The 22,132-nt window shown below is 51.1% G+C and overlaps 9 protein-coding genes across 9 annotated transcripts; 6 read left to right on the forward strand and 3 right to left on the reverse strand.

The window, feature by feature from the left end:
* Positions 1-53: 53 nt before the first annotated feature.
* Positions 54-3,240, reverse strand: NhNPS12 (uncharacterized protein; the record flags this gene model as incomplete). The annotated part of the gene is made up of 4 exons (XM_003044441.1): positions 54-1,414; positions 1,499-1,929; positions 1,981-2,467; positions 2,514-3,240. The coding sequence occupies 4 exons, from the start codon at positions 3,238-3,240 to the stop codon at positions 54-56; spliced, it is 3,006 nt and encodes a 1,001-aa protein (XP_003044487.1).
* Positions 3,241-4,117: 877 nt separating this feature from the next.
* On the forward strand, positions 4,118-5,201 carry NECHADRAFT_83007 (uncharacterized protein; the record flags this gene model as incomplete). The annotated part of the gene is made up of 6 exons (XM_003044316.1): positions 4,118-4,316; positions 4,381-4,511; positions 4,562-4,591; positions 4,644-4,760; positions 4,824-5,001; positions 5,068-5,201. 6 exons carry the CDS (start codon positions 4,118-4,120, stop codon positions 5,199-5,201), a joined length of 789 nt encoding a protein of 262 aa, XP_003044362.1.
* A 127-nt stretch (positions 5,202-5,328) lies between these two features.
* Positions 5,329-6,290, reverse strand: NECHADRAFT_45630 (uncharacterized protein; the record flags this gene model as incomplete). Its single annotated transcript, XM_003044442.1, has 3 exons — positions 5,329-5,609; positions 5,665-6,044; positions 6,094-6,290. 3 exons carry the CDS (start codon positions 6,288-6,290, stop codon positions 5,329-5,331), a joined length of 858 nt encoding a protein of 285 aa, XP_003044488.1.
* A 676-nt stretch (positions 6,291-6,966) lies between these two features.
* On the forward strand, positions 6,967-7,810 carry NECHADRAFT_83009 (uncharacterized protein; the record flags this gene model as incomplete). The annotated part of the gene is made up of 3 exons (XM_003044317.1): positions 6,967-7,176; positions 7,234-7,238; positions 7,303-7,810. 3 exons carry the CDS (start codon positions 6,967-6,969, stop codon positions 7,808-7,810), a joined length of 723 nt encoding a protein of 240 aa, XP_003044363.1.
* Positions 7,811-7,911: 101 nt separating this feature from the next.
* NECHADRAFT_45626 (uncharacterized protein) lies at positions 7,912-8,904 on the reverse strand (the record flags this gene model as incomplete). Its single annotated transcript, XM_003044443.1, has 1 exon — positions 7,912-8,904. One exon carries the CDS (start codon positions 8,902-8,904, stop codon positions 7,912-7,914), a length of 993 nt encoding a protein of 330 aa, XP_003044489.1.
* A 551-nt stretch (positions 8,905-9,455) lies between these two features.
* Positions 9,456-9,932, forward strand: NECHADRAFT_45882 (uncharacterized protein; the record flags this gene model as incomplete). Its single annotated transcript, XM_003044318.1, has 1 exon — positions 9,456-9,932. One exon carries the CDS (start codon positions 9,456-9,458, stop codon positions 9,930-9,932), a length of 477 nt encoding a protein of 158 aa, XP_003044364.1.
* Positions 9,933-12,095: 2,163 nt separating this feature from the next.
* Positions 12,096-12,725, forward strand: NECHADRAFT_8181 (uncharacterized protein; the record flags this gene model as incomplete). The annotated part of the gene is made up of 1 exon (XM_003044319.1): positions 12,096-12,725. A coding segment is annotated over one exon (630 nt), but the record flags the coding sequence as incomplete, so codon positions are not given.
* A 1,418-nt stretch (positions 12,726-14,143) lies between these two features.
* NECHADRAFT_45810 (uncharacterized protein) lies at positions 14,144-16,489 on the forward strand (the record flags this gene model as incomplete). The annotated part of the gene is made up of 3 exons (XM_003044320.1): positions 14,144-15,440; positions 15,504-15,770; positions 15,846-16,489. The coding sequence occupies 3 exons, from the start codon at positions 14,144-14,146 to the stop codon at positions 16,487-16,489; spliced, it is 2,208 nt and encodes a 735-aa protein (XP_003044366.1).
* Positions 16,490-20,376: 3,887 nt separating this feature from the next.
* NECHADRAFT_83014 (uncharacterized protein) lies at positions 20,377-22,004 on the forward strand (the record flags this gene model as incomplete). Its single annotated transcript, XM_003044321.1, has 3 exons — positions 20,377-20,514; positions 20,574-20,931; positions 20,989-22,004. 3 exons carry the CDS (start codon positions 20,377-20,379, stop codon positions 22,002-22,004), a joined length of 1,512 nt encoding a protein of 503 aa, XP_003044367.1.
* Between the last annotated feature and the right edge of the window lie 128 nt (positions 22,005-22,132).

The following is a 22,132-nucleotide window of genomic DNA, read 5'->3' on the forward strand; positions in this document are numbered from 1 at the left end:
ATAAGAAAATTCTTGGCGTTGAGCAACTAAACGAACTACAAGCGTGTCAAACATTACGAGTCCAAGATCGGACCATAGGCAGCGATGCCACGGCTCTCCAGCTGATACACCACCTTGGCTGTTGTGCTCCTGTTGGAGATGATGCACACACACTCAGCACCACTCTCCTTGTAGACCTGATACGCCAACTTGGTCATGTCTGGCCGTCCCCTTTCATCAGTATTCCAGATAAGAGCATCCGGGTCACAAGATAGAATCGTGTCGAGAATCCCTTGTCCGTATGTTGCAAGTGGGTTCTTCGTTGACCAGACTACACGGCAAGGTACGCGACGTTCCATGATGACTGGCAAACAAGGTCCGATTCCTGAGCCAGTGGCAACAAGGACCACCTTCTTGAATAATGGCGCGACTGCGAGAACACCAGAAGCTGGGGTGCCGCGAGTCCAGATCGATGTGGGAGGGTTCTCGATGATGCGTTTTGTCCAGTCACCGGCCTTTGAGACGACGATGGAGAAGCCCTTTCCATGAGGCTCAGGAATAGCAGCGAATGCGTGCCATTCAACCAAAGGTCGGTCGGTGATGCGTACACCTCGTGAGGTGCACGGTCCGGGAGTGCAAAAGTCGAAATGGAGACGAACAGCGTGCTTCGACAGGGGCTCAGGGACGACCTTGACGCGACGGAGCCTTACCCACGGCAATGCAATGCTGAGAGTTGTCAGTGCTACCAGGTAGATGGTAGGAGACTTGGCAAGAGCTGGTCCCACGGGCCCTGGTGTGTTTGATATTGTCGATGCAACAACATGAGTCCAGACAAGGGCCACGGTGAACCATCCAACGAAGCGATGTGCCCATTCGAACTGGTCGTGCATCTTCATACGTATAGAAGGATATGCCATAACCAAGATAAAGGAAAGAGTAGCCATGATGACATAGGTCAACGCGAGGACGAACGCTTTGATGGGTGGTGGGTTCTCCAGAGCAATGAAATCGCGGCTTGAAGTGGCAGTAAACATGACCCACCATGCCGTCGCAGAAACAGCACAGCCTGAATGAACTCCGCCATTGTGATAGACACGCGCAAAATGCCGTCTAATGCTTAGCGGTAAGGAGGTTGGTAGTCGAGAGCAGAGGAAGAAGATGGCGTTGACAACGTAGTCTTGACGAACAAGGACAGCGATGAGAAGGTTGGCGGCCACGGCTGTAGCCAAGTGAGAAGCCTGTGGCGAGAAATTGGTGTTGCGGCTTTCATACAAAAGAAAAATGAGTACGACGAGGTTTGCGATAAAGATGAACCCGAAAAGCTTGCGATAAGCTGACAGAGCACGATGGCGTAACCAGCGCCATCCATGGAAGCCATTCTTGGCTGGCAACGCGTCTTCTTCGGATTCGACTTCGGTGACGTCGATGATAATATCTTTTCCATCCTTCTCCAGGTCCCGGGCAGAGCCAAAGTGGTCGACTTCCACGAGAGTTCCATCGCTCGAGCTTCCCATTGAACTCCGAGGTGGTGATGGCCACATGGTCTCTGGACGGGGCTTCTTGGCCGGGACTTCAGGCGGTACATCTTCACTCTCTGAGGCGACTTTGTACAAAGCCCTCTTGTCGACTTTGCCATTGGGGGTGAGCTCCAGAGTAGGCAAGTGCTTCCAAACGGTTGGGACGGCATAGAAGGGCTGGCTGATGCTCACGGCCCTTTTGAGCTCACTCTCATCGATCCTTGCGTGGGCAGAGTAGAAACCCCAAAGTTTGTCTTCGATCTTGAGGGCACAGCCCTTGATGACAGAAGGGGCTGTTTCGATGGAGCGAGAGACTCCGTCGAGTTCGACTCGGAAGCCCTGAATTTTGACTTGGTCGTCCTTTCGGCCGAGGGGTAGGAGACTGCCATCTTCAAGCCATCGAGCGAGATCACCGGTGTTGAACATCATACGGCTATGTCATGTTAGTAAGGTTCAAGGTTGTCCGGTTTCAGTTGATGCTTACCCGTCTTTAGTGAACTTGTCCGGCTTGTACCGAGTCTTCGTCAGGTCCGGCAGACCAAGGTATCCTCGCGAAACTCCATCACCTCCAGCCCACATAATGCCTGGCTCTCCGATCTTGACGGGATTCTCATCGTCATCCAAGATGTAGACATTTGTGTTCGGATTGGGCTTGCCGATCGAGAGTGTCCTGCCTGGCCGGTGCAGATGGGCAGTGTTGAGGATGCTGATCTCTGTAGGGCCACAGACGTTCCAGAACTTGACATATGGCGCCCACTTCTCAGCAAGGGCCAAGGGGCAAGGCTCTCCTCCAACTGCGATGGTCTTGACATTTGGGAAATCTTCGACTCGGGGCATGTACTTGAGGACGACGGAGGGGGTTGCGATGACTGTGTCGACTCGTCGTAGGCAGTCGGTCCATGGTTCGAGGCCACTGCCTCGGATGTGGAGAGTGCCGCCGTTCATCATGGTACCTAAAATCTCCCATGCGCCTATTCGTTGTTAGACTGACTCTATTGCACGCATTGATTGACTTACACATGTCGAAAGCGACGTTCAGTTGTTGCGCCACATTGCTGCCGACGGTAATACCCAGGCGAGAAGGCTCAGCAAGGAGTGTATTGGTAACGCCCCCATGACGAACATCGACACCCTTGGGTCGTCCAGTGGTGCCTGACGTGTAGATGACATACGCTCCGTGGTCGGGACCAACATCGACCATTGGGTGCGCCGAGTTGCCTTGTCGCCAGAGTCTTGAGTTTTGATCGACATCAATAACATCAACCAAGCCCTGGCGTTGACGAGGGATACTGCGCACCACCTTTTCGCGGAACTTGGGGAGACAGATGACGACCGGGGCATTGGAGTCCACAATGTCGAAGCCCAGTGTGTCATCAGTAACAATGCCTCCGTCCAGGGGGATGTACTGTCCACCGGCCTTGAGGACGGCAAGGATAAAGACAACCATTTCGATGCACCGCGAGTAAACAAGAACAACACGATCGCCAACTTTCAGACCAAAGGTATCTCGCAACACGTTGGCAAGCATGTTTGCTCGGCGATTGAGCTCGCGGTATGTGATGGTGGTGCCATCGTAGTGTCGAACGGCAGTGACCTCGGGATGCGCCAGCGCAGCGGCCTCAAAGGCGTGGTGAACAACATTGTAGGGAATGGATTGGCTAGGGCCTTTGCTGAATTTATTAAAGAGCACTCGATCCGCCAGGGAGAGGTTGTCAAGAGAATGAAAAGAAGAAGAAGCAGACATGGTGGGCGATTGGCCGTGAGTTTCCGCCACGACACGGGACAGAAAATGACAGCAGTTCAGACACGTTTAAGTAACCCTTCACACGGCAATTAAGACTCTTCAGAACGTGTTAAGTGGCAACCCGAGGTTGTTTGTTTTTCTTCTCCTTTGTCACTGCTGACGACAACCAAAACCCTTGCAAATAGCTGTAACAGTTAACGCTCAACTCCTTGCCCCCTGAGCCCCAGCGTCTATACTCTCATCGGTAATCTTTGTGATCAAAAAGTCCGCGGCGGAAATATCTCCAAGGAGAAAGTCGTTCCGCTTGGCTCTGTCGTATAACCGGGTCCAAGACCCACGTCAAGTTCCAAGCTAGAACGTTCGGAGCAGTGACACCGAAACGGAGATCGGAGAAGAACATCTAATCTAGAAAGTAGCAGATTAGGCGAAACAGGGTCACCCTTCGGGGTGGATCTTTCTTTTGAAACGTTATTGTCGTTGCTTGTCGATATTCTCAAACTTTACGTGGTGGGGCTGGTTTCAACTCAGGGATCTTGCATCTGAATGTGGATTTACTTGGCATCTCTTGGAAGAATTAGACGAGCTGAAGGGGAGGATACGGAGGCGGCGTTTTTCGAAACGGGAGTTACAAACGTTGTTTTGAAGCAGACGTTGCATCAAACGTCAAACGAGCTGTAACGGTCCTGGTTATTTCATCGTTTAGTAATTGCTTATCACATAACACATAACTTCATGCTTAAAGGCTATGATGATAAATATAGCCCTTCTCGGGTTGTTTGGCAATTGAAGCCCGATTAAGAACCTGATAATCTCTTACCACGTCCTACATCTCTATCCCTCAAACCACCCAACGCATATTTCTCACACGCAAGACCCAATGGACACCCTTCAAGATCTCATACTCACTGTCGACGACGACAAGAACATTGCGGTGATCCAGTTCAACCGACCAGCAAAACGAAATGCATTTTCTCAAAACACCATCAACGAACTAGTGGTAGTTCTTGCTCACCTCGATCACCTCGAGACAGTTCGTGCGGTTGTCATTACTGGCCAACCAGATGGTCACTTCTGTGGTATGTTATGTATCCGATCTCAGCAACCTATACCATTCCCGTTGGTTAATGTTGCCTACTTCAGCCGGCATGGACCTCAACGAGCTTGTCCAGATATCCACACCCAAAGGTCATCAACGGGCCTTTCTCAAGGATCTCACAGATGCCTTTGCAAGTTTCACAAAACCCATCATCGCTGCAGTCGTGGGATATGCCGTAAGTGTAGTCCCCAGCCAATCCTTCGTCGCGTCTGACATGAAATCCAGCTGGGTGGTGGATTTGAGATTTCACTAGCTGTGAGTAAAAGCGCTTCTTCGTGCAAATGCTTTCAGCTCATCATTTCATTAGTGCGATATTATTTATGCGGCTGAAGATGCCATGTTTGGTCTCCCAGAAGTCAAGATTGGAACGATTCCTGGCGCTGGGGGTACACAACGCCTGGCCCGGGCATTGGGGAAGCACAAGGTCAGTTTTCGTCGTCCATATCACCTGGCCTGTTCACGAATGCAGATCAACTGACTGCCCTAGGCTATGGAGTTTATCCTGACCGGCGATCCTGCGAGCGGGTCGGAATTTGAGCGGCTTGGCGTTGTTACCAAAGTGTTTCCCTCATCAGAGGTCCTGCCGGCGGCCATCAAGCTTGCGGAAAAGCTCTCGAATCTTTCCGGTCCAGTGGTGCAAATTGCGAAGCAAGCCGTTCTGACTGGTAAGTGTTACTCATCTTTGCGCGTGCCCAAGAGTGGTAAAGAATATTGCTAACTGTTTCCGGCAGCTGAAAACACTACGCTCGAGGCTGGAATGGTGCACGAGAAGTCATTGTATTATTCAACGTTCAGCCTCGATGATTTTCAAGAGGGGATAAGCTCGTTCCTGCAAAAGAGGAAGCCTACTTTCCGGCATTCCTAGATTTAGATAGGAGAAGGAGAATAGCAAGTAAAACGTTGGTATCTAGAGTAGCCCCAAACCCGTTGACATTTTCACCATGTGGACCCGATGCGTTTTGTCGACGATGATGCAGAAGATAACGCTCAAATCACATCGACTGTAAGGCTACATGCCTGCCTTCAACGTCCTCTGCGCTATCGCTTTTGTCCTTTCTTCTTTTAATGCTAAAATCGGCGTCCGCCCAGCGACCTTGGAAAGCGATGCCAGGATGATAAATCGTGAGGCATAAGCAGGCCAAGAGGATCATGGTCCCTTCAAGGAGCAAAAATGCCGTCTCGCTCTTGGCAATCTTGCTGTCGAATCCTTGACTTAGCTCTGCCACTCGGAAAGCTGTGCGTATCAATACTGCGAGAGTTGAAATACCGAGGACTGGTTGTCTATCAGTAATTGTCTGTGTTCCTGTTGTTCTGTAGTTGATACGCACCAACGCAGAACATCTTGAACTTGGTCGAGAGTTGCAGCATCTTGAAATCGCTACTCCACTCGCCCCTGGCTCGACGAACCGCCACACCAAATTCGAGACATAGCGCCCCGTATATGACTATACCAATAAGATGAATCGAAAGCCCAGCTTGTAGAATCTTTAGCCCCGTGTCCCACATACTTGGATCATCTCCGCCGACAAGAGCGCCTCCACCAGACTGGAGCAAGAGGGCAAAGAAGTCGAGTAACATGAAGACAGTCGTATAAACCATCGGCCGGAAACGTGCTAGGTGGGCTCCGTACACGGTTATGATGCGAGCTAGGCATAGGTAAAGAGCGGCACTGAGGAACGCGGGACCTATTGTGAGGGTGACAATGTACCTGACAGAGTGATTAGTTGTCATCTAAAGCATGCAATGGCGATACGGACATGAGAAAGAGATCTTTCCCATAGTGCAACCCAACTCGCGATGCGTAACCCAGGATTTCCAGCACGAGGGCGCAGAACATGCCGAAGAGGAACCCCCATGTCTTGTAGCGTAGACCAAAGTAGATTTGAATAGGAGTCAGGATGGAAAAGGCGATCAAGAAGAACAAGTTGCCTCCCAGCACATATTTGTGACGCATGGTGGAGCCGGGCGAGTGGGATGACAGTTGAGCAGAAGTGAAAAGAACAAAGGGGATGAAAGAGAGAAGAATCAATGAGTTGGTGTACAAAAGGATGCCATTTCAATCTTTAAATTATCGGATTTGGTTGCCCTTGCGTCCATCGAAGGTAGCCGTCGCTCGCCAAGAGGCAACCCGATCGCTTTTAAGGGCTGATGAAGTCATTGCATGGAGGGTTTTTGACAAGGCGTCCTACCATACGTACCCATTTTCGTGATGAATCCGATCGGTTTTTGAGATGATGTGCGCCAAACTGCCGAACGTGCATGGCTGGCCTAACTTGAAAGGGACTTTGATTCGAAGCCAAGATTCATGCGTGGCGGTGCAGTTCTTGGGAAACATAAGCAATATTTATAAAATGCCAGTCCCTCAGTCATTGTCGACTCTGCCTCGAATCAATTTCCTTTCCTAGCCTCCATGATTGTTGAGACAGGGATCATGGAAGTGGATCAAGTGGGCAGAATCTCGAATGGATTTCCTCTTAGGGACACGCGTGTAACCGTCCAAGATGAGGCTGAGCGACAGGATCCGATCGGACTCTGGGACGAAATGATAGAAGAATAGGCTCTCTTGTAAATTCATTTACTCATTTTTCAAGCTTACTCTTCACGTCCCAACTTTCTCTACATCGAAAACCATGACGGGGGAATTCAAGTTCCGACATGGCATATCAGCTACTCAAATCCCAATCTTCTCCGTCTTCTTGTTCTTTGGTACCCTCTTTTACTTCCAAAAGAAGAATGGCTGGTTCAGCATTGCCTTGTTTTCCATCATTCGTCTTACCGGAGCGAGTTGCATGTTGGCTACTCTGGCCAATGGCTCGTATGGAGTGTGGGCTGCTGTGTATGTATGCGAGTCACTCGGTCTGGTCCTCTTGACTTTTTTGCTGCTCAATATGTTACAGCGAGCGTAAGTTCAACCCCTCTCCTTCAGTCTGCTATGAGATTGATGCGAATGGCTGATGTTTCTTTAGGAACACATTCGCCCAGGTCCTCACGCCGTGGCATTTCCGTGTCCCTGAGCTCATCTGCTGGGCAGGCATGGGCCTCTCCATAGCCGACTACGCCACCGCAAGCCAACGAGAAGACGCAGCAAAGCCTGGAAGTCTCGCCCAAGCCAGCATGGGCCTCTTTGTAGCTCTATACGCCTGGGCACTTTTACTCGGCTTTTACCTAATTCAAAGGTGGTCGTCAATCCCTGAAGAAGAACGTTGGGGGATGTGGAGCTTTGGGGCTTGTGTTCCCTTCATGATTGTTCGGACTACTTACAGTGTGGCTTTCACCGCAACTGGCGATAAAAAGTTTAGTGCTGTGGTTGGAAGACCTTACATGTACCTTTTCATGTCACTGGTGATGGAGACGACTATCCTTGGTATTGTGACGTGGGCTATCTATACGATGTCTCGGCTAGTTGCAACAGCTCCGAAAGATTCTGTGGAAGGCGGCTCATATAGAATGATGGATATGCGTGATGAGAGATGAGGGTATATTTAAAAAGTGCATTTTAGTCGTTTACTATGTCATTTATATCGGATCATTTTCGTCTACAAAGGTGCCGACCCCGTCCGCTCTGATCATGTCCTTCACTCTCGCAACAGACTCAATGCAACCCTCCGGAACTCGGGCCCGAACTGTAATATTTCCTTCCAAGCCTCAGGAATAGCCGCTTCTCCATCCCTAGCGCCCAAAAGTCCACCAGCAATGGCTCCATTGGTGTCCGTATCGTTGCCTATGCGAACAACATCCACCAAATTATCTTCGATATCTCGCTTGTCAAGAACAGCAGCGACGGCAAGGGTCAGCGATGCGAGTACATAGCCACTGCAACCTCCACGCAATTTAGGTGATGGTCCTTTCTCAGCCATGGCAGCAATGTCGAGAGTCTTGGCCAGTTCAATGGATTGATAGACCTGACCAGATGTTGAACCCTCCAGCGTCTTGGCGACTTCCTGGCCGGCGGCGACGGCATCAACCGCGCTTTCTTCGTTGATCAGCTTGGAGATCATGGTGTTGTAAGCCGCGCACGCGATGGTGCATCTCTTGTCGTCGTGAGTAATCTTGCTGATGCGTTCACTCTCAGTGATCAACTTTTGAGGGTCTGTCTGGAACAAGCCAGTCGGCACGCATCGCATCAAGCTACCGTTTCCAGCTTGTCCCTCACCAGCTCCAGCGCGATCAGGGTTCCGCGTGTGTTCATATTTTTCCAGCCCAGAAGAAGTTGCGCCGCCAATATCTTTGGGATAACTTCCCGGCTTCCGGCCCGGCCAGTCGCCGTTCAACCACTTAAGGAAGTATTCACCAGCGAGGCGAGCCACATCGTCGCCGGGCTTTGCGTCAGCGTAGGCAAGAAGAACTCCACGGGTCATGTCGGTATCGTCAGTGGCTCCACCGGCCGGCCACGCAAAGTGTCCTCCGCCGATGATTTCTCGGAGGCCACGAGGATATTTACGGGCAATTTGGGCGTGAGACATGAATTCGAGGGGGGCGCCCAGCGAGTCACCGCAATGGACGCCCAGGAGAGCACCAATGACTCGAGACTCGCGGGGAGAAAGTTCTGCGTCTTGAGAAGTAGCCATGTTTAAGATAAGGTGGTGTGAGATGACGATGTAAGAAATGAATGATTCCAGTGAGACAGTTGAACAACGCGTCTGCTTACTCTCAAGACTTGGTGCACGTGATCACTGCTGCCTAAATTGGAGGCGGAGTAACAGCCACCATCGAATACCAGCCAGACAAAAATCATGGGCTAGCCATGTTGCTCCATTTAGGGAGGATATTCTAATAAATTGACACATCTTATTGCCTTACCATTATGCTGAGTAGTGGCTGTGGTGGTGTTGTCGTCAACCCAAGGTTTCACATCACCAGGCTTGGCATGCGGAGACTCGCCACCAGTGACGATCAACCCCGGAATAGGGTGAAGATAGGTCAACTCTGAAAAGCATATTCGGGCAGATAACTAAGCTGACGTGAGATGGGAACAGTAATCAACACTAGACTGGCTGACTGGTCGCCCACAAAGACCTTATAGGTGGTGATACCCCGCGATGGTGCTGAAACATTTCCCCTCTCGATTACAACTCCTTCGTTCTCAGACTCAAAAGCTACTACACGCGTCAACATCATCATGGCTTCTGCGGATATCAGAAAGGCTATTGAAGCGACTACGCGAGGATTTATCGCGGCATACAAGGACGGCGCGGAAGAAAACAACCCTGCAATCATCAACCGAAACGTCGCTGATGGCTGCACCCGTCACCTTCTTCCGGCTTCTCTGATCAAAGCCCTGGGCGCTCCACCAGATTTTGTCATTGACAATGCCGAATACGAAAGGCTTTTTGCCCAGGACCTCGAAGTCGGTGGTGTTCAGAGAAGCGACATATCGAACCTGATCATCGACGTTGAAGCCCGGAAGGCCGCTGCAACGACTGTCACGGACATGGTGTGCAAAGACGGGGAGACGATTGTTATGGAGCACTCTTGGTTTTTGAGCTTCAATGAGGATGGATCCAAGGTGACCAAGGTGGTCGAGTTTTGCGATGCGGAGTCGGTTCATCGGCTCATGGCTAAGAGCAAACCCAAGGCTGATGAGAAGAGCTCATGAACGGGTTCGGATGGCTCGGAATAAGTCGCTTTAGTTGAAATACTATCCTTATTTGGTCCTTTGACCGCCAGGGGCCAACCTGCGCATGAGTGACACTCAGCTTACGCAGTGAGGACTTGGATTTTTCAGAACCTCAATGTTCGCACCGCCTTCCATCCTGCCTAGGGGGTAATCATCGATACTAAGATCCACCTTTGTATCACAAAAAACCATTTACTTCGTATAAGATATAAATATGGTCCTGATCGTCGGGTTGTGGGGATAAAGAGCAACGCCGATCAAGGAGGTGTCTCGACTAAACACTCCGTGCTATCTTGAAACATGGCAGACTCGTCACCCCACCCCTTTCAATCTCCCACAAACGCGGCTCTCCAATGCATCTCGACTTTCGGATGCGTCAGCAATTATCTTGATACTTCTTGAGATCGAAATATCGGAAATTTTGGGGTGTGCGGTTGATCTTTTTACTTGGTGCCTCCGTCACGATCTCCGGGCTTGGTAAACTCATTAAGGGCCAGGCTGCAACCATAATGAAGAACACTTTGCTGTTTCCGTCACAAACATAGCATACAATAATAGTAGGATCAAGTGAGCTGACATTTACAATGATGCGTTAACTACCTACTTCGGTTGTGCATGAGTTATATATAGAACTTTTGCATGTTTGCTATTTCGCGATGAAATGCCACAGGGTAGCAATAATTTCGTCTTGCTTCAATGTTGGCTCAATTTTTAAGCATGAGACTGGTCATCACGTCTAACCCAGAACGGAAGAAAAAATAAACACAAGAAGCATAACCTTAATCCCATGCTTAGTATTTACCCTTAAACCTTTAAAACTTAAACGAACGACCTCTAATGTCTCGAGAAGCGCAATGAGCCTGGTTTATCCAGCACCAAACACTTCACGTCAAACAATAGGGTAAGTTATGATGCTGTGACATCGGTGCATCAGCTAAGGCCCCAATTCAGGTCAGCCAGCCCATGGACCAACAGTTCCTCCAACCACGTCAGGCAGAGTGTGATTCCAAGTTTGACGTCTCCCACTTGCCGGCCTCGTTACCGTTGATTGCACCTGATTGGCGGCCATTCTTGAGTAAATACGACATGGAATCTTCCGCGCGCTTCTAATTACTACATGGAGATAAGCTAACAGAATGTTGACGGTGACAGTCAAGTTGGCCGACGACGATCTTAACGTCGAGTCAGGATACTATTATCCCTCGTGGGTCCGTTCCGATTCCCCGTCGGGGCCGTCGCTCAGCTCATTTGTCTCCTACAGTGGGGAGTTTGGAGTTTGGGCCACTTCCTGCTGAGGCTGTCATGACGCGTGAGATGCTTCAAGATGCTTCAATCTGATAAAGTAGGTGTTGATGGGGCAGTCTTGGCTGGATCGCAAGCGAAGGCTTAAGCTTGAACTATTATCCAGCTTGGCAGCGGGTTCAGAGCTTGGCCTCCAGATCCCGCAGATGAGGCGATGGAGAGATTCTCGGAAATAATCACTAACGCGATCCCGCAACTGTCACCGTCAACCCTTGATAGGGGCACGTTTCAGCGCGGGAAAATTCGTCCTGACTGTCGTGTTAGCCGCTCTCGCTTGGCAGGGGTAGACTTGGCGTGATAGGTGGCATTTCCGATGAGCTGAAACAAGCTTCACGGCATGTATCAATTAGGAATTTTGCCGTTTCAAACAGTGGGGACGTTTCAGGCACGGTTGTTCCATAGCTAGGTAGGCGAAGCGAGTGTGTTTACGCGAGTAACCTCTCAAGGCCAAGTTATGTCCGCGAATGACGACCAAGGAGTGACCTGATTTACAGACCGAGATCTGATGTATAAAGGTGCGGTGACATCTCGTCCATCTCGTTCTTTTTGCTCCTCGTCTTCACCAGTACTTTCATTGTTCATTCCACCTTCTTCTCTCTTTTTTGACAAGCTGTGCTTGATCCTTCTTTCGTTTTTCACTCTTACAGCACAAAGTTTCAGACCGGTCTGATACCAATCCTTCTCTCTTTTCTACATAAAAAAAAGAACACTCTTTCCACCATCATGCAGTACCGAATGATCATGGCGGCCACTCTGGCCATGGGCAACTTTGCCAACGCCTTCCCTGCTCCTCCCCAGATCACCAAGGCCCCCAAGGCCGATCTCTCCAAGCGCCAGCAGCCCCAGGCTGACGGCACCAGCGTCCTCGATGCCCCCATGACTATCGCCGCCGGCGAGACCTTCGATGGTAAGAACGTCATGTTCGACCGCGGTGTTTCCTGCACTGGTCAGGACGAGGGTGGTGACTCTGACGCCGTCTTCATCCTTGAGGCTGGCGCTTCGCTGTCCAACGTCATCATCGGCCCCAACCAGATTGAGGGTGTCCACTGCAACGGTGGCTGCACTCTCACCAACGTCTGGTGGGACGCTGTCTGCGAGGATGCCTTCAGCATCAAGAAGCAGGCTGATGGCGAGACCACCACCATCAACGGCGGTGGTGCCAAGGGCGCTGAGGACAAGGTTATCCAGCACAACGGTGGCGGTACCGTCGTCATCAACGACTTCACCGTCTCCGACTTTGGCAAGCTCTACCGCAGCTGCGGTAACTGCAAGGAGATGCCCGCCCGCCACGTCAAGGTCTCTGGCGGCTCTGCCAGCGAGGGCAAGGTCCTTGTCGGCATCAACCCCAACATGGGTGACACTGCCAGCATCTCCGGCATTAGCGTGACCAACGTTAAGGAGCAGTGTGTCGCCTTCAATGGTGTCACTGATGGCAGCGAGCCCGAGAAGGTTGGCAGCTGTGACGCCGATGCCGGTGTTGGCTCTGGCTCCGGCTCCGACTCTGGTTCCGAGACTGGTTCTGGTGACGCTCCCGCTACCTCTGCCCCTTCTGATGCCACCCCTACCTCTGGCAGCGGCGACGAGGAGGCTGCTCCCGTTGAGTCTGCCCCCGCTGAGGAGTCTGCCCCTGTCGAGTCCGCCGAGCCAGAGCCCACCGAGTCCACTGGCGGCGACGAGTCTAGCGACGACAACAACGACGGCGAGTCTTCCGATGACCAGGACGAGGAGGTCGAGAACCAGGAGCAGACTGGCGACAACCAGCAGACTGGTGGCTGGAACTGGGGCTCCTGGTTCAACAACAACAACTAAGCGTTCTCACACTTTGGCTTTTGAAGCCTTGATGAAGGAGTGAAACGGATTGGTATTCACAAGCTTCTACCCGCCCCAGGGTGAAGCGACAACGAAGCTTTCTTTCGGTGCTATATATACCTAGACAAAAGTACATACCCACTAAATAATAGGTGCTGGCCATAACTTGATGTTTCGTGTTGCGAGTGATGTTTTGTGAATGTGAACAGTTTAACAGAGTGTTGGGATGGCTGAGGGGGAGGAGCTGCAGAGTCACCACAGCTTCTCACTGAGGACGATAAGCATAGCCAAAAACAATAGTGGCACAGAGCCCAACTGTAGTGGTGTTCAATCGAGATGGGAAGGGCTAGAACATAAAAAGGACAAATGGAAACCATGGGATTACCGGAATAATGTTGAGTCAAACGCCACAAAGGCGGTATTCCTCTGTCAACAACCAAGGAAAATCCAGATTTCCCCAAGCGAAAACAGTCTGCCTCGGCTCACGCGATAGGCTCTCGTAGGTAAAAATATGCATACCTAATAAGGTTAAAGTAATAACGAGCGCAGATCGCTTCTGGACTAAAACAAGCCACAAAGCCGTGGCTGGCTGAGCGCTGAGACTTTTCTCTCTTTACAACTCACAAGAGTGGTCAATTGCTGACTTGAGGCTTGAGGGCTAGACCGTCGGATGTAAGCACTTCTTAGTCACACGGCGCAGCCAACGTCTTGGCAGCTCTCGCCTGGTAAGGCCGAGACACTGTAGGGAATGCGATAGTGCTTCTTGGCCTGCGTTTGTGGTCGCTTGTCTGGGCAATCGAGGTTCAGCTCTTCCGCCACTGCAGTTTTCAGCTTGGATGGGCGTTCAGCCACTTTGATTCAGAATGGCATTGCAAAAAGCTCAACTTGGCCCCTTGACTCCCTTTTTGGGGTTTAAAGGTAGGGCGCGTTTTCTTTTCTGGCTGCCAATCGAGTTGGCTGCGGACCGGTCGACGCCTACGGTCAAGTTCATCCTCGACATCACCCTAACCTCTCGATCTCTTCTGGCGCCTGCCTCTCGATTCTGCATTTGATCAAGAGTTCTTGGTCCTTGAGTGACCATGTACCAGCCAAGCAGTCCCTATGGCGCACCGCCGGTAAACTATGGCTACCCCCAGCCGACGCAGTTCTCCGAAAAGCCTGGCATTCCCAACGATCCGGCCCTCGCACCCGTTACCGTGTCGGCTCAAGAGCAATACCCCCCGCGTACGACACCGCCCGACAAGAAGCTCACACGTTCACGATGCGGCTTTGTCACTGCCGGTTTCTTCTTCCTCGCTCTATACTCGACCGTTATGAGCGGTCTCTGGCTCGCGACGGCCATTGTCCAACCACGATGGGGTGACATGATCTCTGCCAAGAAGGGACGCCTGTCGCCCTCGAATGCGGCTTTGGTCTCTCAACTTCTGAGCAAGACGATCGAGATCTCCTTTGCTACCGTCTTCATCGGGTACCTTGGACAAGTCCTCAGCCGACGCGCAACGGCTTCGAATACAAAGGGGATCACGCTTGCGGACATGAACATGAAGAGGTGGGTAGTCCAGCCTGGCTCTGTCTTCACCCACCTCGGGGCCGTCTCGTTGGCTGGCTTTACCTTTCTTGGTGTCATGTCGTTTGCCGTCCTGATCGCTACCTTTCTTTACACAACGGCTTCGGAAGCCCTTGTGGCACCAAAGCTAAAGTACAGCCCATGGCAGGATGCGAAATTGCAGGCTACGGTGCATACATGGTACGGCAACCCCGTATATGCAGCCAGGCAGTGCCAGCCGCTTCTCAAGCAGAACCCCGGCCCAGACACTGACCTCGAAGACATGGAGTCGTTCTATGAGTTTTATAACTGTCTGATCCTTCAGTTCAGCTCCCAGTCGTCCCATGACCTGTACTCGTACCTCATTGATTGGAACAACACGGATACTACCGGTATTGAGCTTGCTAACCGCCCTGCTGGAAGCACCATGGTCGACAACAACATCACCATGCAAGCCTCCTGGGTTGACGCCAAGTACAAGGACGTTCCAGAGCTTTACAAGAAATGGGGGAGAATCCTTGACAATGCCACCATTGCTCTTCCACATCCTCGAGTCTGGGAAGCGTTTCGGTCGCCGTCTAATGGCATCCTCCAGCCCGAGGATCTTGGAGGACTCGGCGGCATCAACATCAAAGCCCGTGTTTCGTCACCTACACTTAATGTGCTCTGTGTCAACATGGACGGCAATGAACTCCAGCCAATAATCACCGAAACTTGGCCAGATGGTCCGGACAAGAACACTACGGAACAGAGGCAGGAGAATGAAGCCAAGCCTGGCAGCACTGTCGTTGATGACATTTTTGGATGGGACGCTTCAGGTAAACGAGGCCGTCCGCTATTTTCAGAGGCAAATGAACCTGCACGTCCTACTTGACCTTATCCATACTGACGAGTTGCATCACAGTACCCCAAAGACTACGGCTTGCTGTTCCCCGAACTATTTGAGCAAGATGGTGCTACTCAGTACATTCTGACAAAAGCCCCTAACTTTGGAAATTACACCCTCTGTCACTTAAGGACTTGGCTGTCAGCCGACTGCTCTACTCACCTTTCTATTGGGGGCACGCCGCAACCAGCATTGGAGGCACATTGTGCAAACACAACAGAAACGGCAGCACTGATTGATGAGAGCATTGGGTTTTCTGTGAGTACCATTATTAGTCCATCAAAGCAGTGTCGATATCTGGAAGACGGCAATGACTAACTCTATGTTCAGGTCATGGGGCCTGTTCTAGCTGAAGCTCTCAAGCTATTCAACGTCGACACCCTGGGCATATCCAGCAACCCAAGCCTTGTGACACGGCTGGCTCTCAAAAAACCAGAGCTCCCGGCCGACTTTCCTTCAATGGCCGAAGCTTTTTGCGTTTTTACTCTTGCATTGTTAAGCAGCTCGGCTTTAGGAACGACCTTACAACACAAGTGGGACTATGGCGCTTACGATCCTCGGGCGAACAAGGACTCGTTCCACGACTACGGCAGGGTCGAGGTATTTCATGCGTCCATCTCGAGTCAGCAGTATACATCTGGCCACATTGATGACTGGCAAAAGGCCTTTTATGCCGTTCTAGCCTTTGTCTTTGTCACCAACCTGATGTGTCTTCTCTACTTTGTCTTTCATTTCGGGTTGGTCGCCGACTTTACTGAGCCAGAGAATCACTTCGCGCTTGCCATCAATAGCCCTCCGACTGAGAAGATGGTGGGAAGTGCCGTTGATGGCCCGCATAGAAGTCATATGGCTGTGCGTTGGAGGATCTCGGCTGTTGCAAACTCTAGTGGCTACTGCTTCGAGCCTCTGCCAAGTGAGCCAGCTGGAAATACACAGACACCGTCTGGTGTTTACCAGCGAGTATCGCCCCGCGAATTAGACTATGGGCTGTAATTATTTACATATCGCTTAATGATGATCATCACTTTATCGAATCGCCTTGAACTCCTTAGTGGAACTGTCCATCCCCGGGGACCTGCCAACAATCGAACTTGAGTCCTAAGTTCTAGAGGGAGTCGGTGAGTTGGTTGCTCAGCTCGCCGAGATGCATGATGCGTCATTGAGCATTGACTCTGCTATAGAGCATAAAGAAACCTATGTAGTTGGTCAGCTCAGGTATTCGGACAGACCAACACCAACACCAGACATAAAGTGGCCCATTTCGCTGGTGTCGGTTGTTGGTTGCCATGCTCTTCTTGGTGCTGGCTATTAAGTTGAAACATGATGTTGCGGGGCCCTGCTTCAGCCAGTGCCCATACAACAAGTTGCCAGGATACCGGTTGAGTTCATCTCTTCACCTCTTGATACTACTTCTCCTCTTTTCCACTCCCATCAACCTCTGAAACGCAACATTCCTTCACAATGACTGCACGTGCAAAAGCCGGCACTCCCGCTCCTCCTTGTCTCCCTCCACGGGACCTCACACTCACAACTCGACCCGTCCCTCGAGAGCGTCATTTCGACATTAGATCTATAGGCCCTGGCGCCGCTCCAGACATTACCGACACCGCTGAACCGTTTCCTGATTTGAAGGACCGAGCTGGCCCATTCTCCGCTCATGACAGATGCGGCGACGCAATGTCTCTCAAATAGGCCACTGTGTTAACATCGGGTCATGATGTTATAATGTGTTGAAGATCTGTTCTTTATTATGGTTGCAGCCCGGCCCTTGATGGGTTAACTGAGCCCGAAGATCGCAATGTCTCTCCTCGACAAGCTTGACGGGCCGAGAGATCCGACCTGGGGCTTTTATGTCTTTGCAACCTCATAAACTAAAGCGGCAATGGATGACGTTGAACGGGCGGCGCAGAAGCTGGTTGAGATCGTGTCCCGCGGCTTGGTAGACAAAGCTCATCCTCGCCGCCGAGGCCTACAAGCGCTTTAGGTTGGACCTTGTTCAAGATAGAGAGGCCCTAGATGGCGCATCCGACGACCGTATTCGCGAAGTGTTCAATGCTTTGCTCAGAGGGCACGGGCTATGGCCTGTTGGTTGCTCCCAGCGAGGCCCATTGAGGGCCGCTCGACGGTTTGTGTGCTTCGTTTTCGACGAGGCTACGATTCTTGAGCTGACAAGTCTTCCATTCCCACAAGAAGTGAAGGATGACTGCAATGTCTTGGAGAATGTTACAATCAAAATTATCGACCGTGCCTGGCAGCATCTTGAAAATGGTCGGAGCAGCTATCTAGTAGTCGATCGCTGTCCCGTCCATGGCCTTGTGGGCGTCTATCACATGACGGGTGATGGCGATTCAAGCAGCATGAGGGACATGTATCCTATGAGTCGCTGGTTTTACTAAAGGGAATCACGACAAAGTCTTATTAGGTTGGAGGCGTAATGTGCTCTTTGTTATAGTTGAAGCCCAGCCCTTGAAGGGGAAACTGAGCTAGAAGATCGTGCAAGGAAAACAACATCTTGATCGAAGAGTTCAGATCATGGAACATAGTTGTTGAGTCTGACTGTACTGTTGTCATGAAGGATTATTACTATTGTATCGGTCATTGAGGAGTTGGCATGGGCTGATAATGAAGGATCTGAAATAGCTGGTTGACCTAGGTAGCTGACACGGACTGTATAACGGTAGTCGATGCTTGTGTACTATTTAGGCTTTTGGTATCTTCCACTATTGTGGTGTTCTCTGTTCTATTTGAAGTTCGGCGCTTGATGGGATAAGGGCGTGGAGAGAGGTTGTCTTCTTTCAGTCTCGGGACGTGTCTCGTAGTTGGGAATATCGTTGTGGAAGGTAGGAGTCGAGTCGCTTCACACCGTAGCTATGCGAATTACCGAGTGAGAAAAAGGCGCCTACATCGCAGAGTAGCTAATGTCGTTTGAGTAGGTATATGCCAGCCAGCCCCAAGCGGTTACCCTTAAAAAGTTTTCAAGCTACTGAGCTGGCCACAATAGAGGAATTCGGAATGGACACGGTCATTGCTTGGGAGGCGACTCTGACTGAGAACACAAAGACGGGAGGAATGGCAAGGTGATATTGAGCTAAGCCAAAGACATCGAGTGAGAGGGGGATGCTGGTAGCCCGGTGTCAGATGCATCTTATTAGTAAAAGGGCAGATCGAATAGAGCAAGAAATCTTACAATTGTCATGTGAAATCTCGAGACAGGCTGAACGAAACCTCGTCTCCTCTTGGGGTTCCTTCTTCCCTGAGGCATTGAGCAAAGCTATGGACGTGAGTGGTGGAGTATGCACAAATGGGGAAGTCATAGATAGGGCGAAACGTCCATGGGGCCAGGAAGTGATGACAATAGTTGTGATAGAAACAAAATACATTGCAAGGTCTGTTCTCCCAAGTGCAAGGACAGTATGAGTCTGGTCTTGATCTGGGGCATGGTTGAATCCTATGTTTGCCACCAGCTGAGTTCGCAATGTTCCCCGGGACACGGAATGGGAGCGGGGTAGTAAAATAATCAAGATCGTATGAGGGGAGGAGATGTAACAAGATGGGGGGATAGAAATTTGACAATCGATGCTGTTTGTGGAGGCAGGTGTTCAACTTGGACGGCCTGGTGAGCCCTTGGTAGGGGATGGTATGGCCAGTGTTGGATGCACCATGCCGCAGTGAGCATAGCGTATCTTAGCGCTAGGGTGAGGCAATTGTGCCCCGGAGGATAAGGATGGAACTGGGGAAAGGACTGGGGCCTGGAGTAGCGCGCCGGAGCAAGGGAGACTTCAAATTTCAAGCTTAGAATATTTGTAATGTTTAATTCGGTTCATCAAGGCATCTACTCAGATACGTATGCAGCATGTGCTTGGGCGTGTGAGGGGCAGCCTCTAACCCTATCTTTGTGGTAGACTTGGAGAACGGCATAACCCTCGGTTAGCTATCTCACCTTGTGCCTTGACTCCAAACCATGCAGCCAATGAACGTGACTCCAATCTTGCCATGAGATTTCTCTAACCCGGACGTTGCCGCTGACGCGCCATCCGTCGATAGATCGCAGTCGAGATCCAAGAACCGCCGAACATGGGCCTTGATCCTTGCATTATTCACGGCCCACGGGAGATGGAAGACTGCTTAAAGTTGCGATAGCGTCATGCGGAGGCGCCATTCTTCTTGCGCCTCCCAGTTCGTCCCGTTCATGACTCGCCTTGGCCGCCTATCAGACAAGCCCCAATCCAACCTTGAGGGGTTGGATGTCACCCCATTCGCCCACACCGTTCAAAGCCTCTGCGATGCGGGGAAATGGCTGGTGTATAACCCTCACGTTGATTGGGCCGGTGTTCTACGGCGAGGTGTCGGGGCACAAGCCGAGCCTGTCTTTAGAACACCTCCAGAACATATCGCCTTCACCCTTGACCATATCACGACTAGGGTCCCTGGCAGCGTGTCTCACGCTGACGCTTTGATTAGAGAGAGCGGGGGTCATTGCCCGACTTGCGGGCACTCTGACAGAATAAGCTCAGTTACAATGTGGAGGCATGTTTCACTGCAGGTTGGAGTAGAGCATCAACGTGGTCTGTCCCGCAGTTCAGCATCTAGACCTTCTCCTTCTGGCTAGATGTTCCGTTCATTCCGGGGCTCGGGCAGTTTCCATCTGCCACAGACCTCGCGACCCCAACATTCCCCAGAATCCCCGGATTCTAGGTGACCCCGGGATCCGACAGTTTCAGATGAGATTCTTTTCAAGATGGAGTATAAAAGGATCCTAGTATCCTAGATGACCTTTGAACTTTGGCTCATCATCCCTCGCACACTTCTTCTTTGAAGCCCTACAGTTTATCACATTCATAAGCCACCACCGCAAGGGATCTTGTGGGAGTCCCCTCACGATGACTAAACTTACCGACCCCAACATCGAGCTTGGAGTAGACGAGAAGCCCACTGGCGTTCACCATGAACGCATCCAGTTGCTTGCCAACTTGCCTGACCCTGATGCTGGTAAAAGCGACGAGGAACGCGCTGAGATTGTACGATTCGTTCCCTTTCCAAGACGTGATTCACTGTGTAAACTAACTATGTCTTGTAGGACCGAAAGCTCATGTGGAAAGTCGACCTCTGGCTTATCCCCTGGCTGTCCCTCCTCTATCTTCTCTCGTTCCTCGATCGAACCAATATCGGCAACGCCCGACTCGCTGGCATGGAACTTGATCTCAACATGTCAGGAACCGACTACAACCTGTCCTTGACCATCTTCTTCATCAGCTATGCTGTTTTCGAGCCCCTTACGAACGCCCTTCTGAAGCGGCTTACACCTCGAATCTTCTTTACCATCATTATTGTCGTCTGGGGTATCATCATGACCCTGATGGGTCTTGTTACAAACTTCAAGGGCCTTCTCGCTGCACGTTGGTTTCTCGGCGTCGCGGAAGCTGGTCTATTCCCAGGTAAGAGGCGATAAGCCCACCGTTCAAATTGATAGCTGGCTGACCGTTACCCTCCAGGCGTGAACTACTACCTGTCCTGCTGGTATAAGGGATCAGAAATCGGCGCCCGATCCGCTGTCTTCTTTTCTGCGGCTGCTCTTGCAGGTTCTTTTGGTGGTCTTCTCGCTGCTGCTATCGCCAAGATGGATGGCATCGGCGGCAAGCCAGGCTGGGCATGGATTTTCATCATTGAAGGTCTCGCCACAACTTTCGTCGGTTTCTTCTGCTGGTGGATGGTCTTTGATTGGCCCGAGAACGCTCGCTTTCTCTCACCAGACGACCGAGTTCGGGTCCAGCGACGCATCATCGCTGACAGGCAAGGCAAGACGGCCGAAGATTTCGACAAGCGACACATCTATGAGGCTCTCAAGGACTGGAAGACCTATGGATACATGGCCATCTATATGGGCTGTCTTGTTCCACTCTACGCCTTCTCTCTCTTCCTCCCTACAATCCTTCGAGGGATGGGATACGTGGGAACTCGAGCCCAGCTGCTGAGCGTTCCCCCGTACGCGGCTGCTGCGACAATGACAATTTCCATCGGCCTTCTTGCTGACAAGACCCGCTGGCGCGGATACCTCAATATGGTCACAGTTATTGTAGGCATTGGCGGCTTTCTCATGCTCATCGCCACCTCCAATCCAAAGATCCAATATGCTGGAACTTTCCTCGGAGCCATCGGCATCTACCCCACCATTCCCAACACCCTATCATGGCTCATCAACAACACCGAAGGATCGCTGAAGCGTGCCGTCGTCCTTGGCATGGTGGTCGGATGGGGCAACCTGAACGGCGTGGTGTCCTCCAACATCTACTTGGTTAAGGAAGCTCCTCGGTTCTGGTCCGGTCATGGTGTCGTTCTTGGATACCAGGCAGTTTTCCTCCTCGGAGGGTCTGTTTTTATGCACTTTGCTCTGGCAAGGCAGAACAAGGTTCGAAGAGAGGGTAGGATGAATGAGAAATGGGATGCCATGACTGAGGAGCAGAGATGGGTTGCTGGTGACAAGCGTCCCGATTTCATTTACACGATTTAGTTGGAGACAAATGGGCTTTTTGAGGATATTGTTGTTATTTGTCTTGGCCTGCCTGTTCAAGTCTGAAAGTCTCGATTGTATGACACAAATAGCCCCGTTATCTTGACGGATTTTATCCTTGCACAAGA

The sequence above is a fragment of the Fusarium vanettenii genome (assembly GCF_000151355.1).
Source record: "Fusarium vanettenii 77-13-4 chromosome 7 genomic scaffold NECHAsca_22_chr7_11_0, whole genome shotgun sequence".
Taxonomy (NCBI): domain Eukaryota; kingdom Fungi; phylum Ascomycota; class Sordariomycetes; order Hypocreales; family Nectriaceae; genus Fusarium; species Fusarium vanettenii.